Source organism: Lissotriton vulgaris, chromosome 7 (genome assembly GCF_964263255.1).
Source record: "Lissotriton vulgaris chromosome 7, aLisVul1.2, whole genome shotgun sequence".
Classification (NCBI taxonomy): domain Eukaryota; kingdom Metazoa; phylum Chordata; class Amphibia; order Caudata; family Salamandridae; genus Lissotriton; species Lissotriton vulgaris.
Genome location: NC_141695.1, coordinates 602,026,106 through 602,044,158, shown reverse-complemented (window position 1 = coordinate 602,044,158; position 18,053 = coordinate 602,026,106). Strand labels below are relative to the sequence as shown.

General features: G+C 46.1%; 1 protein-coding gene across 1 annotated transcript in view; it reads right to left on the bottom strand.

Annotated features, from left to right (window-relative positions):
• Positions 1-6,717: 6,717 nt before the first annotated feature.
• Positions 6,718-18,053, bottom strand: part of FBF1 (Fas binding factor 1) — a 615,519-nt gene continuing 604,183 nt past the window's right edge. Inside the window, exon 31 of the mRNA XM_086930722.1 lies at positions 6,718-7,131. Within this exon, the coding sequence (XP_086786848.1) occupies positions 7,048-7,131 (84 nt within the window). The 3' untranslated portion in view covers positions 6,718-7,047. The remainder of the gene's footprint in view (positions 7,132-18,053) is intronic.

Genomic DNA, 18,053 nt, shown 5'->3' with positions numbered 1-18,053 from the left:
AGCCTTTGCTGTGCACCATGCCACAAATTTGTTCCACATGCAGGTGTATATCATTTTGTGAAAGGACGCCTGGCTGCCAGAATCACAGCGCAAACTTCAGGAGGCAAGTCAAATGGCCTCAACTGCCGCCGCTCAATGTCCACGCATTTAGGTGGGGACTGGACAGGTTCGGTTGGAGGACCGTCCCCTGCTGCTGCAACAGAAGTTCCTCCTGAAGAGGCAGACGAATCGGGCGATCGACTGAAATGCTGAGTAGCTTGGGATACCAGTATCTTCGTGCCCAGTCCGGAGCCACAAGGATGACTTGGGCCCGGTCTCGCCTGATCTTCTTCAGCACTCTGGGCAGAAGTGGTATAGGCGGAAAGGCGTACAACAGACTGCAACTCCACTCACGTCGAAAAGCGTCGCCGAGCGAGTGCCGCCTTGGAAATTCCAACGCGCAGAGCTGATGACATTGCACGTTCTCTTCGGTGGCGAATAGATCTATGCAAAAACAACAATTGATGGACAGAATGCAGAACAATGTCATACATTCACCCCAGTACAGAGATCTGGGCCTAAATCCATCGTTTTTTTGCACTCCACACCACCCCAGTTCAGACATGGCCATATGCAAATCAGCCTTGACCCTGTGCCTCATGGGAACAGTCCAGCCCGAACTTCCAAGCCATGTCTTTCCTGGACCGGAATCAAGCATCCAAGGACCGGTTTCTGGCTATCAGCAGTCTTCAGCCAAGATAGCTTGACTCCAGTGATGTGGAGAGCATGGGACTCGCGTCTGAGCATACCCATCCCACTCGGTGTGACAAATGCAAAAACATCAATTGATGGACAGAATGCAGAACAATGTCCTACAGTCACCCCAGTACAGAGATCTGGGCCCAAATCCATCTTTTTTTGCACTCCACACCACCCCAGTTCAGATATGGCCATATGCAAATCAGCCTTGACCCTGTGCCTCATGAGAACAGTCCAGCCGGAACTGCCAAGCCATGTCTTTCCTGGACCGGAATCAAGCATCCTAGGACCGGTTTCTGGCTATCAGCTGTCTTCAGCCAGGATAGCTTGACTCCAGTGGTGTGGAGAGCATGGGACTCACGTCTGAGCATACCCATCCCACTCGGGGTGACAAATGCAAAAACAACAATTGATGGACAGAATGCAGAACAATGTCATACATTCACCCCAGTACAGAGATCTGGGCCGAAATCCATCATTTTTTTGCACTCCACACCACTCCAGTTCAGACATGGCCATATGCAAATCAGCCTTGACCCTGTGCCTCATGGTAACAGTCCAGCCCGAACTGCCAAGCCATGTCTTTCCTGGACGGAATGAAGCATCCTAGGACCGGTTTCTGGCTATCAGCCGTCTTTAGCCAGGATAGCTTGACTCCAGTGGTGTGGAGAACATGGGACTCATGGCGAATAGATCTAACCAAGGCTCTCCCCACTGCTGAAAGAGACCTTGCGCCACGTCCGAGTTCAGACACCATTCGTGATCCATCATGCACCAGCAGCTGAGTTTGTCGGCCCTGGCATTCAGCAAAAACCTGCCAGGTGTTGAACCACCATGATGACGCCCTGGTGTTTCAGCCATTGCCAGAGGCGCAGAGCCTCCTGGCAAAGGGTCCACAACCCCACCCTGCCCTGTTTGTTGCAGTACCACATGGCAGTGGTGTTGTTCGTGAACACCTGCACTACACTTCCCCGGACAGAGGGAAGGAATGCCTTCAGTGCAAGTCGGATCGCCTGCAGCTCCAGAAGGTTGATATGGTGCCGGGACTCCGCCGGAGACCAGAGGCCTCTGATCTCCCGCTCTCCCATGTGGCCCCCCCCCCCATTCCAGGAGGGATGCATGCATCACCACTACGTGCTCCGGTTGGGGCAGGGAGAGAGATCTGCCGCTGACCCAATCGCGGTTCGTGAGCCACCACTACAACTCGACTCGCAGTGCCCTCCGAGATCAGGACGTGGTTGGACAGGTTGCCCTGATGCTGTGCCCACTGAAACTTCAGGTCCCACTGCAGAGACCGCATCCGCCACCAGGGGTGATGCACCAGAAGGATGCAGGAGGCCATCAGCCCCAGGGGCCACAGCGTCAACCTGACTGAGACTCGGGATAAAGACTGAAAGATCGGAATCAGAGCCTGAATATCCTGAACCCACTGCTCGGGGGAATAAACCCGAAAGTGCGCCGAGTCCAGAACCACTCTGATGAAAAGGAGCTTCTGAGAGGGGCACAGTTGTGACTTTGGCACATTGATGGAGAACCCCAGCGAGTGCAGGAGGTCGGCCGTAGTCTGGAGGTGGGAGACAACTATTTGGGGCGAGCCCGCCTTCAACAACCAATCGTCGAGATAGGGGAAGACTGAAATCCCTGATCTGCGCAGATGAGCTGCGACCACCGCCATCACTTTCGTGAACACCCGAGGGGCACTGGTAAGGCCGAAGTGGAGCACGGTAAATTGAAAGTGCTCATGGCCTACCGTGAGCCGCAGGTAGCACCGGTGGGCCGGCAGGATGGGGATGTGTTAATGCGCGTCCTGCGAGTCCAACGCTACCATCCAGTCTCCTGGGTCCAGGGCAGCTAGGACCTGAGCCAAAGTCAGCATCTTGAACTTCTCCTTCCGGAAGAAGCCGTTGACGCTCCGTAGGTCCAAGATAGGGCGTAGGCCTCCTTTTCCCTTCTTGGCTACCAGAAAGTAGTGGGAATAGCAACTACGTCCTACTTCTGGCCCAGGAACGTGCTCGATGGCTCCCGTGGCCAAGAGGGCCGTAACTTCCTCCTGCAGAAGTTGTAAGTGATCCCCCGACATGCGGTGGTACTGCGGTGGCATGGCTGGAGGGGTCGCCTTGAAGGGGAGGGAGTAGCCCCTTCCGACGATTTGCAGCACCCACCTGTCCGACGTGATGGTACGCCAGTGGAGGAGGTGATGGCAAACCCTACCCCCCACTGGCGTAGAATGGGCCTGAAATACCGGACTAGGAAGGCTTAGAGGCAGATGCTGCGGGAGGCTATGTGGACTGACCCTGCCATTGTCCCCCGGCACCGCCGCGGCGGTAACCACATCCGCGACCGCGTTGAGGCTGGTTCTGCGGCCTGTGGCTGGCTGGACGTGTGGGGGCGCCCCTTCCTTGGCCAAGAAAGCGCGGAAAGCGGAAGTTTGCTGGCGTTGGCCTAGGCCCATGGACTTGGCCGTAGCCCTGGAGTCCTTGAAACGCTCCAGCGCACTGTCTGCTTTGTTGCCAAAGAGGTGACGGCCATCAAAGGGCATGTCCATGAGCGTGGCCTGGACATCCCCTGAAAAGTTGGCGGACCTCAGCCAGGCTTGGCGGCGAACGGCCACTGTTGTTGCAATCGCTCTTCCTAGCGAGTCCGTGGTGTCAAGTCCACACCGGATCGGGTAGTGTGCTGCATCCCGCCCTTCCACCAGGGCTTGGGCAAGCCGTGTTCGGGCCTCTTCTTCGGGCAATGCTGCAGCACCTCCGCAACCGTATCCCACAGAGAGTGGGTGTAACGGCCCAAAAGGCAGGGGGTGTTGACAGACCGCTGCCCCAAACTCAGAGAGGAGAACAGCTTCTTACGAAACTGATCATACCTTTTGGATTCCCGATCCGGAGGAGCGGTCAGGAATGCGGTCTGGGACGTAGAGGCCTGAATTACCAGGCTCTCGGGGGTGGGGTGAACGGACAGAAAGCAGGGGTCGCCCGGAGCCGGGCGGTGGCGTCGGGCCACGTTCCGATCCACAGGGAGGCCTGTAGAGGGCTTGGACCAGGTGGCCATCAGAATGTCAGTGAGGGCTTCGTTAAACGGCAGTAGAGGCTCCAAGGAGCTTGCCTGCGGTTTGAGCACCTCAGTGAGGAGGTTAGTCTTCACGGCCGCGACAGGGAGCTAAAGGGCCAAGGCCTTGGCCGCCCTGTTAACACCACGCTATAAGCCGCCCCCTCCTCTGAAGCCACGGAGGGAGGAGAGACGAATCCAGTGTCAGGCGAAGTGTCCAGACCACTGGCCTACCCCAGCTCGTCTGCCCAGTCCTGGCTCAACTGGCACTGCAGTGCCAGAGGGTCCTCAGACCTCTCCCAGTCCCCCTCGTCATCCATCTCTTGATAGTCAGGTAAAAATGATGGAGCCGGATCGTAGGTGAAGGCCTCACCCATGGACGCCGGAGACGGCACCGTACTGATGCCGGATCTGGACCGGGGCTGAAACTGGGGACGTTGTCGTCCGGAGACGGCGCTGGGAGCGACACAATCGGAGTTGGCGCCAGCGGAGGAGTCGTAACGTCGACTGGTGACGACCCGGATCCAGGCCTGGATCCTGTGGGGCCTTGCGGCGTCAGGACTGGAGTCGACGACGGCGCCGGGGCCGAAGCCCCCGATGGCGCCGGGGCTGAAGCACCCGACGGCGCCGGGGCCGGAGCCACTGGCCCGTTAGGGCTCCCAGTCGGACCCGCGGGGCCCGAAGGCGCCTCGGCAGGTTCCGACGGAGGGAAGTGCGACCTCATGGCAGTGAGGAAAGCACTTATCTCCTCCGGCGTCGTGTGCAGCCCAGGGACCAGCGGGTATGCAGCTGGACGCAGCACCTGCGGCTCCGATGGAGCAGCGGGGGCGGTGTTGCCCGAACCCCCGGCCGCATCGCGCAAGCATTGGGGGGAGTCGGAAGAGCGATGATGCCTCTTCGACTTCTTTTTCGAATGCCTTGACTTACCTGAGGACTTGGAGCCTGACGAGTGGTGGTGACTCGTCGAGAAGCGATGACTGCGGCTCCGCGACTTCCTCCTCAACCGGGACCTCGAGTGGCGCGGAGCCGACTGCCGGAGTTCGAGCAGCTTACGGACCGCTCCCGTCTAGCCTTCGAGGTCAAGGCCCAGCAGTCGGGGCACGACTTGTCATCATGGTCGGCTCCGAGGCAGTAAAGGCACCGACAGTGGGGGTCGGTCACCGACATCAGGCGGTGACAGGACTCGCAAGGTTTAAAACCAGGCATCCCTATCGGCACCGCAAGTCAAAGGTCGACTCAAAAAGTGATCAAAAAAGTTAGTCAACAAATGACAGAGTACTGCTCTTCCCGGATCTGCGCTTGCTGGCGTGGAAAAAAGAAGAACTGACTTCAGCGCGCGAGGGTGGCGTCTAAGTACTCCGACGACGTAATCCCGGCGATCACGACTCCGACGACTGACGCGGAGCTGTAGACGACGCCTAGCGACGCGCAGGGGTACTGCTGACGAAAACTTTCCGGATCCAGTCTGATGTCTGGGGATATTCTAAGGTAAGGAATCTAACACTAACCTATTTCTTTCAGATGTGAGTGTTGCACACAATGTACAGTAGTTTTGGCTTACAAACAGCAGCATTATCTCGCACTCATAGGCATTGACTAAGTAGTAGCGCTAAATCCAGGTAAAACAGAACCTACGTAGACTTGCTTTGGTATTACATAGAAAGACTATGGCCACATTTACCAAGGCCTCGCTGTATCGCAAACGTGACAAAAAGCAACGGATAGGCATTCACATTTGAGCTCAAATGATATTTTGTGCTGGAAAGGTGCCCTTTTTTGACTAAAAAAGAGCTCTGCTTTACTTTCGAAGAATGGGCATTACTTGGGCGGATCACTGCAAACACCCATAGGTTTTGGTGCAAAGCTTGATCTGTTAATGCGCCAGACCGGACCTCCCATCATAAAATACCACCACCTTGAAGCAGGTGTTAACATGGGGAAATGTGTTCATTTCTCAACAATATCCATGCATTGCATGGGTGCTGAGTGCACATCCAATGCGTGGGGCCCTTTTCAGTTTGTCTAGGAATAGAATTTTGTGCTGGAAAAGTATGCTTCTGGTACTAAAGCTATGCTAACTGTGCACAATCACCTCTTAACCTTAGTGTGAGGATGTGCTTTGTGCAATGCAGTCTTACTGTAGCAACGGGGCAGGGGATGACAGGGCAATCTTAGTAGATGTCTTCACTGGTTTCCCCACTTGTGCAACCTAGCACAGCAAAGGTGGTTGCTGTGCATGAACAATTAGTATAGCTAGCCCTATGTTTTTCAAGTTGCACAGAACGCACAGGCCCAGCCCCCTGAAAGCAGAGCTATCACTTTACAAACAATGTACTATTTCAGGCTTTAGAAAGCAGACTACCTGTCCGGCTACAGATGTGGGGTAATGCAGCCAATCCTCTGGGAGCACTGCACTTATTGCAGGAGTGTGAAACCTGACAAAAAGGATACGGATGGCCCAGATCACACAGGAAATCAGCGAGGAGTTGTGAATAAGCCTTCTAAGTGTGCTTCACGGTTGCATGTTTATACTACATCTTCACAGTGTTGTTGTGTAGAAAGACCAGTGCACTAGTCCTACTATGTGGACAGGTGCCACTGCTCTCTGCATTGCTGTTCACTCTCTCCAACCCATTGTGTGTCCCATACGCCCATTCTGTCTCACCTTCTAGCTTCTTGTCTCCCATTCTCGGCTACCTGCCTGGGCCCCAGTCCGCCCCTCATCTTCCTGCTTCACACAGAGTCTAGTATTGATGAGCATCAGAAAGGAGTCGGGCAGCTCCATTCGTGATGCTGCTCATTAGTTTCCCAAAGCTGCTAGTGCCCTGGTATGCTTTTCGTATCCCATCAGGTTCTGCCTAAATGTTGACTGAATAGTGGAAGCACCGTGATTAGGTCAAGTTCGTAAAAGTAAATAATAGCACAGACACAATGTTAAAAATGTATTTTTTTATTATAAAGTCTTCTATAGAAAACGAACAGAATATAAAAAGATCTCCAACAAAGAGAAAACAGGTTTTTGAAGATTTATTTTGACACTTTTCTCCACAAAACTCCTTAAAATATAAAAAAAAAAGTAAATGGGGTGGCATCAATGGGGATAGTACAAACAAGATTTTCCTGAAAACGAGCATAAAAAAGCAAAAATCAATATATGAAACTCTGGTTCCCTTTTCAAATACGTTTATTGGGGGTAAAATGTGAGTGTACATGAACTCCCACTGATGGCACATGGGTAGTAGTGGGGCACCTAGGCCTCTTGATTCAGGCGGTCTGTGAGGTGGAAAGGTGCGCAGACTTCTTCAAAGAGTCCAGGAAATGCTGCTCGTCCTCAAGAAAGTCCCGGTCCTGTAGGGGCAAGAAGAGGAGACGCGAGTCAGTGATGCACAGGCCTTTACAGAACTAGGAAGTTTCAAAATATCAAACCTCTGTAATGCCTGTGATGCGGGGGCAGGAGTGGGTACGGTGCAACACCATAAAAAACAATATTTAGGAATAGCGCATTTCATTGTGTTCAACTGTGTGAATTCCAGGGTGAAAGGTGCTGCTGTCCCACTGTCTAGACAGGTAAAATGTTACTGACTTACACAGTAAGTACGCAATATTGTCCTTGGCACGCTGAGCTTATTTCACATTTAGAACATGAATTAAATACGGAGAATGCTATTACTGCAGGTATGGTGAGGCCCAAATTGAGAGAAAATTGAAAAAAGGTACTGGAAAAGAAAAGGGGTAATTCTAGTGAGAGGGCATATGGCGCTAGAGAATCAAGTAGGATCAACGCAACCGAGACAATAAAAATGTGTGTGCAATAAGAATGTGCGCCATGCTACAGGGAAATGGACGAACTAAACAAGCCTGGATTAATAATCTACTTTCAAAATACCTTGACATTCTTTGTCCTTTACATAATGACTAACTGAACACTCAAGAAAACCAAATAGAACACCGTATATTTTCAATGGGAGGGAAACATAGGACTTAGGGTAGCAGCTGATATCTGAAAATCATCGTATTTTAAGTGTTTGGAGAATATTCGTTCACTTTGTAATTGGGCAAAATCTGGTGCAAAGCACGCATTCAGTATTTTTTTCCGATCTACTGGTTTGTCGTCGACAGGCCCAGTATAGGATGCAATTTTTGAATATTTCTTTTGATCACTTTATCTTTGACAAAAATCTAGTTGGGGTAAATAGCATATCCTCTGATACTGTTCTGCAGCATTGGAATCTTTCATAGACAGACAATCTCGAAGAGTAGTGTACGCTTTGGTTATTCAACTGACGCTTCCGTGTCGGGCGGCCGACACGGAAGCATCAGTTGAATAACCAAAAGGAAAAAGTATACAAAACGCTTTGGTGTCCAGGAAAAAGCATTACATTCAAAATACAGAAGTAGAACCACAAGCGTACACAACTCTTCGAGATTGTCTGTCGGTACATCTGCTCGTCATTAGTCTTTCGAGATGTCCTTTCTAAGAAAATAAAGATAACAACCTCATATAATCTTTTGAACACAGAGATACATTTAACTGGTGAACCAGATGGATTCCGGTTTGGGAACCCAAGTTGATTCTCTCTAAACTATCATCTTGAACTAATACTGCCTTATTTATTCTATGTCCCCTGGTAACTGAAAGATAGGTATCTGGAAAGGTCCTGAGGAAGGTGGTCCCAACATCTTTACTTCACCGAAACACGCGTCGACCTTGTGTTGAGCCTCGTGCCCCTCACTGTGATTCCGTTCATGGCAGGAGCTTTCTCTTGTCACAGATTGTACTCAACTGTGTACGGATACTGGATGTTTGTAGTTGGTGTGAAAGTGGATGAGTTGGTGTGATTGAAGTATGATTGGATTTATTAAATTTAATCCAGGGGTTTTTGTGTGTGTTTCTTTCTAAAAATTGGTTCTGGTTATGTTTCTATGTAATCTTTTGGATTTGAATAATCACAGACTAAAAGAAATGTATTTGTGATTCTACAAACCAAGATAAATGCTGTATAATGTGTTTTTAAAAAAAACCATAAGGAAAATAAGAATAATAAAAAAAAAGTTTGGATAAAATAAAATAATAATGGGATGAAAAAATGAAAATAAATGTTGTGATAAAATAAAATAATAATGAGACGATTATAGTTGTCACTGTTGTATTTTGATGTTTACTTAAATGCATATGAACAATGTTCAATGAGAAAGTATAATAAGCTGTGAGGCAAATATATAGTATTAAGTGCAGCATAGACCCAGCTTGAATGAACTCTTTCACCACTCAAGTGGAAAATAGAGACAGTGAAAAAGGGGATTCATTAATATCCAGAAATAGCTGTCAAATTGACCTTGAGGGCTATACAACTAAATCTAGACTCAGCCAAGTTTAGCAGGTACGGTAGTATGTCAGGTGGATGCACGGTGAATGGGCCTATGCTATTTCTTGCAGCCCAAATAAAAACGTTTTCCATTATAATGAGGGAGTTTTAAACATGGAAGTAGCTATGGCAGCCAGTAGGATCTTTCTGCAAAAAGGTGGTACCTTTCGAGATTCCAACTCTAGGTCTGAAGCGGTCAAGCAGTCAGGTCCAGGAACACAGGTTTGTGGTGCAGAATTTGACCCTGGTTCTTGGACAGCAGAAAGGGATCCTCCTTGAATTTAGCTGGGGTTAGAATTAAAAGGTCCCAATGTTCCTTGTAACACAATTGTCACACCTACATGAGGACCATAAAGACTATTGATCCCAATGTTCCTTGTGACACAATTGTCGCACCTACATGAGGACCATAAAGACTATTCTGCAAAGGTTCGTCTTCATTTTCTGCAGGACCCTTAATATGAGTGGCATCGGGCAAAAAGCATAGACAAGCTTCCTTAACCAAGGAATCAAAAATGCTTCCCCTTTCTAGGTGGCATGCAGCATTGCAAATAAATCTAATTGGTACTCCCAGTAGTGGCAGTCTACATATCTACTGCTGAGGACGTGTGCAGGGTTTATCATGCACAAGTGCCCTTCCTCCCATAAATAGTCTAGGTCTGGAATAGTCCATATTGATTTATTGTTATCGTCATTGTAATCAAGAAGAAATACTTTTTTTCTCGACTGTTAATATAGGCAAATTGGAGGTGCTCTATCCACTGAAGTGTGAAAGATGTTAACATCATTTGGTGGAAAGTCTTTAGGCACTTGCTTCAGACTTGGTTTTTCCTTTAGGACATAATCTTCCTATTCTGGATTTTGGATGGCCTCTTGGGAAATATCAAAGCTATGGTCAGAATGCTTGTCTTTATCTTCTCCTTCCAAATACGTGTCAGGCGAAATGTCTCAGCTGGGCTCTTGAGCAGGTCTGTATATCAGCTTCCCCCTTCGCTGCATGGCTCAGTGCCATCCTCCTGGTTGCCCTTGGGTCCGTTTGCTGTCCTCTGTGCCTGTCACTGTGATTGTTAAGTGTTCTAGCAAGAAGATGATCAGCACACACTATTCTCAAAGATTTCAATATTGCATCAAAATTAAAATATCACATTTGAATAGATCACAATTTGTTCCATGGAGAGGTTTTTTATAAGTTTTCAAATTCTTTATTCTTTTTGAATTGACAACGAACGCGGAGACTGCGCATGGAGACTGCCCATGCCTATTGTTTATCGCGAATATTAGATGCGGTGGCCGACACTGGCTTGAATTACTCCTGACAAATTATATTACAGCTATGGATTGATAACCAACATCTTTACCAAGAAGATTACAAATTCCATGACCTGACCTTTAGAGACGACACAGCGCATCATAGATAGGAATCCCATACATAAGATCAAGCCCTGAAGTAGTCTAAGACTGAACAAAATGCGTTGGCTACTCTTGGAAGACTTAATCTTTGAAAAGAATAAAGAATTTGAAGATTTATAAAAAAAAGTCTCCATGGAACTAATTGCAATCTATTCAAATGTGATATTCTAACTTTGATGCAATATTGAAATCGCTTGAGAATAGTGGGTGCTGATTCTCTTCTTGCTAATATATGTGTGAATTCTTTTCACTATTTGGGGAATAGGAGGCTTTTTTCCCCTGCTCTCTGCACCACTCGGACATTATCCCTACAGTGTAACAAGTGCGGTATACTATGTCCAAGGTCTCAATGTAAATCTTTTTCTGTTAAGTGTTCTGTTAATTTAGTTAGTTCCTTATTCTGAGCCTCTTTTTTTGTTCAGTGAGCCTCGCCGCTCGCTTCACGCAAATCGTCATTCCGCTGCTCGCTTCCGCCTCCCCAGGACCTACTTAGTGAAGGCCGCAGTGTGGCCTCATTGAGCATGTACGTATACCCGCTCCCCGGCTGAGTGCCATCCTTCTGGTAGTCCTCAGGTCCATTTGCTATCCTCTGTGCCCGTCATGTTGACTTTTAAGTGTTTCTATTCAAGTCAAGTCAGTTCAATTAAGCTTTAGAGTTGGGTTGATTAAAATCATTACAATATAAAATTCAAAGTGAGAAAAATTCATTAAAACGCTTTAGTACATAGTAATGGAGGGATCTCTAAGCACATAATATAGTGTCCCGGTCCAACAATAGTGCAAATAAGCAGGAGGCAACTAGGCATGTCTGGGTGATAGGTAAACATCTTTAAAATAGTAAAATCTCTTGTCATATAGTAACAGAGAAATCTCTAAGTGCATGATATAGTCTCCCGGCTGAACATTTGAGTTCATATTTTGTGCAAATAAGCGAGAGGCGGCAAACATGACTGAGGAGTTTAACAGTTAGCTACCTGAGACTTGTGCAATTCATATTGTCTTTAAAAAAGTGCTTTGTGCAAAAAGAAGGGACATGTGCAAGTGGTGATTGAGCTACAGTTAGTAAGTTAAGAATTTAGTTCCAGTTCAATGGTTAGTGACAGAGGTTATTTGCCCCTATCCTTGACTAAGTACTTTCTTTAACGCCTGGTCAAGTCCTCCAATATATCTTACTGTATGAGCGATTGCTCCAGGGCCTCCAGAGTTTAAGCATACTGTTATAGCTGTCTGCAAGAGCACGCCCCGGCCTGGTTCCAGAAGGCCCTGAGCCAGCGGTGGTGCAGATTTAGAGTAGCCCTGCAGAGGCGGAAAGTATGGTTTGGGCCTTCTTCTGGTTGACCGCACAGCCTACAGGGAACATCTCCTTCTGCCCTTGACCAGGGTGCCTTGGTGCGAGTTGGTAGGGAGGATTTCAATGCGACCTTTTAGATAGGGTCCCTTGATACTGCTTTTACAGAAGTCCCCCAAGTATGGTTGTGGTTTTAGCAATTTATTACTGTTTAGTACCATTCATGTTTGGGCACACTTCTCAAGGGATGCCTTAACCTCTAGGGATGAGATTAAGTTAGACATTTTGCTAGTTATTCTTCAGAAAAACTCAAAAGTGGGTGTTGCAGACTATAAATGAGCTAGTCTGAGCAAGTCGATGGAGTCTTTGAGGTATTTTTCCAGTTGCTGAGAGGAGCTTGTTAATCTCCAGCCAAACGATATGATTTATTGAGTTCCTTTCTGCAGACTGGAATATATAACACATAGTAGTGAATGCTGCTCTTCTACCTATTGTTTGGCTAGACCAAATTCTAAATAGAACAAAAAGGGAGTAGAGAGAATAGTGGATTCGGTCTCCCTGGCCACAATATAAATAAACAAAAGGAATCAACAGAAATGTGTTTGGTATGGTCCCTACAATGGCGGGGGGCACACTGTGTTCTTTAAATACCCTTCATACACCAAAAGGGCCCTTGGTATCATGCTTCATCATAGGGGTCTTCGCATCCCTCGACGGAATGTGGCGTGCTACTAACCAGCGACTACGCAGGAGCACTGATGTAAACACTATGTGTGGTGCGTGAGGGTATTGAATAATAAGTGAGTGGTGGGGTCACTAGTGAATTAATGTGTGAGTGTTAAAAAATACCTGGCATGTGAGGTCTAACAAAAATTTGATTGGGCCTCCGTGTTGGTATTGTTAAAAGGGGTGTGGTGGAGGTATTTATTGTATTTAATGTACAATACCTCTCTTGTGCGTCGACATGTTTCGAAGCAAAGACTTCTTCTTCAGGACGAGGTGCACAGATCCCCACCTTACTCACGTCAGAAAGAGTAACGGCATTAAATTACCAATACTATACGGAGCTGCGGACGGGACTGTTTGAACAGGCATAACCTCTTGATTTATTGCTAGTAAGCATCTGACCCCTCCGTTTTTCAGGCTCATGTCGCCATTCAACAAATGGTAGCAAGTCCTCATTGCAGGTACTTTTAATAGAAATTAAACAAGTAGGCACATTAAGCCCATCTCTTGCATTTAATACATATAGTATTGGTAATTCAATTTAAATTTTACCCAGAACAGAAGTTTGAAATCACTGTTTTTAGCTTTTATATATCGATTGTTTTTACTGTAATGATTTTAATTAATTATACAGTCAATAAAGTTTACAAGTTACTGATAAAGTTTATAAGAGTCTTAATTGCGAAGAATGATGGTACCTCAGTTGTTTTATAGAATGGTCATCTTAGAGAGAGCTTGGAGGTTAGTGACTTCAGGAGTTCTGTATTAGTTTTACATTATTTTTAGACTTTCTCACTGCTCAAAAGTTTGAAGTTTCTTGTATTTTAGCTCTTTCAATGCATTTGATTGCTAGCTTTCATTTGCGGCAAAATGTCACTCTAAGTGCCACTCATTTGTAGTTGAATGTCACTCATAAAAGCATTGAAACCATGGAAATGTCACACATAACCAATCTGAAAACTTGCAGCTATGACATGGACTTATTGGCAGGCCATCTGGCTTTGAGAATGCCATCCACCACTTCAACTGGCAGATCAAACGGTCAGTTGCTGCTTCTCAATCTCCATGTACACAGGTGTAGATTGCACAGATTCAAGTGGTAGCCTGATCAAAGGGCAGATTCTAGTGCCCAGAAGTTCCAGGTACCACACTCTCCTGACCCAATCCTGAGCTACTAGGGTGACTTGGGCAGGTTGTTCCTGATTCTTTTAATACCTCGGGCAGGAGAGCCATGAGCAGGAAGGCATGGTATTGCACCGTTACAACGCACTACCATTACATCGCAACTTTTACAACGCAAATACCATTACAATGCATGCCATTACAACGCATGTCATTACATAGCAGATACTATTACAACGCATGCCATTACATCGTAAGTATAGGTAAGTATATATTTTTTATGTAATTTTATTTAACATTATTTTATTAATTTAATTATTATTAAAATTAAAATAATATTTAAAAATTATTTTAAGTAATTTTGGGGTATTTTAGGTTTTAGGGCTGGGTTTGGTTTTTGGGGTACAGGGGTATTTTTAGGTTTTAGGGCTGGGTTTGGGTTTTGAGGTACAGGGGTATTTTTAGGTTTTAGGGCTGGGTTTGGGTTTTGAGGTACAGGGGTATTTTTAGGTTTTAGGGCTGGGTTTGGGTTTTGGGGTACAGGGGTATTTTTAGGTTTTAGGGCTGGGTTTTGGGGTAAAGGGGTATTTTTAGGTTTTAGGGCTGGGTTTGGGTTTTGGGGTACAGGGGTATTTTTAGGTTTTAGGGCTGGGTTTGGGTTTTGGGGTACAGGGGTATTTTTAGGTTTTAGAGCTGGTTTTGGGGTACAGGGGTATTTTTAGATTTTAGGGCTGGGTTTGGGGGTACAGGGGTATTTTTAGGTTTTAGGGCTGGGTTTGGGTTTTGGGGTACAGGGGTATTTTTAGGTTTTAGAGCTGGGTTTGCGTTTTGGGGTACAGGGGTATTACGACTTTAAATAAATTAAATTAATTGAATTAATTTAAATAAATTAAATTAAATTAATTACAATATTTACAATTATTAAATTAATTGAATTACATTACTTATATTAAATAAAATGTATTTCTTTTTTTAATAATTTAATTTATTATAATTAAATTATATTATTTACAATTTTAAAATTAATTAAATTAAATTTCTTTAATTATATTAAATTAAATTATATTAAGTATTATTTTAAAATTAATTAAATTATATTTATTGAAATAAATTACATTTTATTATCTACTATTTATAAATTTATTATATTTCATTAATAATATTATTTTTAAAATATTAAAATAATTATATTTTTAATATTAATTAAATGACTATAATTAATTTAAATACTGTTTTAACAATTTTTAAATTATATTTATTATTTTAAATTAAATTAACTTTATTACATTTTTAAAAAAAAGATATACTTACCAATACTTACGATGTAATGGCATGCGTTGTAATAGTATCTGCTATGTAATGACATGCGTTGTAATGGCATGCATTGTAATGGTACCTGCGTTGTAAAAACTGCGTTGTAACGGTCTGCGTTGTAAAATAACGCATTGTAACAACATAGATCCGGAAGGCATACAGGAGTCCTGTGATCCCTTCCAGCCAGAATGCATCGCCTAACAGGTGTGGCAGAAACACCATCACACAAAACCTTCGACATTGTACTTTATCCTTAGTAGAAAAAAGATCTAGCTGGGTCACTCCACACTGCTGGATGATGCCACGTGTTGCTTTGAGATGCAGACGCCACTCATGATCTGCCAGCCGCCGCCTGCTCAGCTTGTCCACTCTGGCATTTAGGGATGTTCCAAGGAGGTTTGCGATCACGGAAATGTCCTGGTGTTTCAACCAACCCTAGAGACGCAGAGCCTCTTTGCTCAGGACCCTGCTCTGGCTTCTTTGCTGCAATACCACATGGCGGTAAGAATTGGCAACAGCCTTCCCTTGATGGGTGGCAGAAAGGCCCTCAGAACCAGACGACTAGCCGGCAATTCCAAAATATTGATGTGGAGCTTCTGACAGACACTAGAGCCCAGCCGGGATACATCAGTCATCACTTTCAGATTAGGGGGGGGAAGGGAGAGGAGCCTGCTGCTCGATTTATTTCGGTCGAACAGTCAGCACTGGAGATTGTAAGCGGTTCCCTGCGAGATCTGGATGGCATCTGTCAGATTTCCTTGATGCTGGGCCCACTGAAACTTCAGACTCCATGGCATAGCCTGCATGTGCCGCCTGGCATAGTTTACAAACAGAATGCAGGCGGTTATGAGGCCAAGAAGCCTCCCAGCTGTTCTCAAGTGATCCAGGACCGAGGCTAAAACATGAGGATCATAGCACAAATGTCCTAGACTCGTGGAGGGGGAAGGTGGGCCAAGTACTGCCCTGTGTCCAATACAGCTTCAATGAATGGAAGCTCTGCAAAGGAGTCAGGTATGCTTTGGCTCATTGATAGTTAGCCATCGTCCGGAGGTGGTCTAATACTGACTGTGGCAAGCATGTCTTCAAAGCAAATTGTCGAGGTAAAGAAAAACTTTAATCCTCAACCCCCGAAGGTGGGCAACTACCACCCCCATCCCTTTTGTGAACACCCAATGGGTGCTGGCGAGGATGAAGGAGAGCAATGAGAACTCAAAAAGCATTTGGCCTACCTTGAAACACAGATACGATCAGTGGGACTGCAGGATGGGTATATGAAAATACTCGTCCTGCAGGTGGAAGGACACCATCTAATCACCAAGGTTTAGGACAGACAGGATATGGGCCAGCATGAGCATTCTGAATTTGTCCTTCGGCAAATAGACATTCAGAGACCAAAGGTCCAAAACTGGCCCAAGACCCCATCCTTCTTCACAACAAGGAAATAGTGAGAGTAATAATAGTCTCCTCTTTCCTAGTGCGGTACCCTCTTGATAGCACCTTTGGAGATTAATGCTCAAACATCTTGAAGTAGAATGGACAGGGGCTCATCTAAACTTCTTTGGTGGGGCAAAAAGAAAAGGCAGGGCATAACCATGTTGAACGTGTTATAAGACCCATCTGTCAGACGTGATGGATCACCACCTTCGGGGTAAATCACGAATCCTGGCCTTTACTGGATGGGCATGTATCACTAAACGCAAACTGAAGTGATTTGGTGTCTATTGTAGCAGGGGAAGTGGAATCGGATACTGATATTCCTGCTGGCCCATTTACTACTTCCCAGACCCACGTCCACACCCTCAGGACTGGAGTTATTGTTGTGCTGATGAGGGAGATGGTCTCTGTTTACACGCCAGCCCTCTGGAATAGTCTCAAGACATTTTTTTGATCTCAAATGAAGGCAGCTATAAATCCAGAAACTCAGCTTCTCTCCAGAGCACCACTGAAAGGAGGTGTTTTCTTCCTTTTGTGGCCCAAGTGGAGAGTCAATCACCACCTCATGAGAAGAGTAAAGCTCACTGGCATCTTGCAAATTCATGTAGAAAGAATCATCTGTGTATTGTGGAGGAGGAGGATCCATTCCCATCGTCACCATCATCAATTACATCCTGGTGTGTTCCTTGTTCTGAGTCACAGCCAAAAATATAATAGAGCCTCTGCTGGAGTCTACGTGTTGGTAGAGGCACCAGGTCAGAGTCAGGATGCATGATGACTGGCTGCATTTTTGTAATTTGGAATGATGATATTGGTCATGGTCAAGTCAAATTCTGTTGGGTGTTCAATATCTTCATCAGTCCTGGATCCTCTTCTGGTGGTGGTGGTACTGAAGTGAGTGCGGAAGGGACTGGGACAGGTCTCAGAGTTGGGACAGAAGTCTGTACTGGTGTTGGTATGGGGCCTATACTGGTTTTCAAGGGGTCAGACAGCAATGAGGATGGATCCACTGGTAGCAACCTGGCTAGGGGTCCCTGCAGTTCCTTGAGGCCCAAAGGTATGCCAGAAGGAACCAGAAGCACACCATAATCTGCAGCATGGCCTCTTGAAAACTGCAATCTGTTGCAGTGTTGCTAATAGCATTGGAAACTTGGGCGCACTGGCATCAGTTGCGGAATTGGATCTGTAACTGGATAATCTGAAAGCTAATGACTGACATTATGATGCCCTCACGCCTTCTCTTTAGATTCAAAGTGGTGAAATGTGGTTGAATTTTGCTTCATTATTTATGTTTGCACTTGGACTGCAGTTTTGAATTACCAGAGAACTGTGTGTGCAAAGTTGACTCGCGGGAAAGAGCTATGGAGCAGGTCAGAACCAGCATTGCTACTTGGAGTAGAACTTACACAAAGCTGCAACTAGTGTTCAGCAACACACTGCTTCCTGGTTACGAATCGTCTTCGGGTGCATGAGGGTACATTTATCACTCAACCTAAATTGTGGTCCAAGCTCAGAGACTAGAGACTAGAGACATACCTAGTGTGGGCAGTGACCATCATCTATTTCCTGCTATCACAGCATGCTTTAAAAACTGCTGTTTTGGGAGGGGA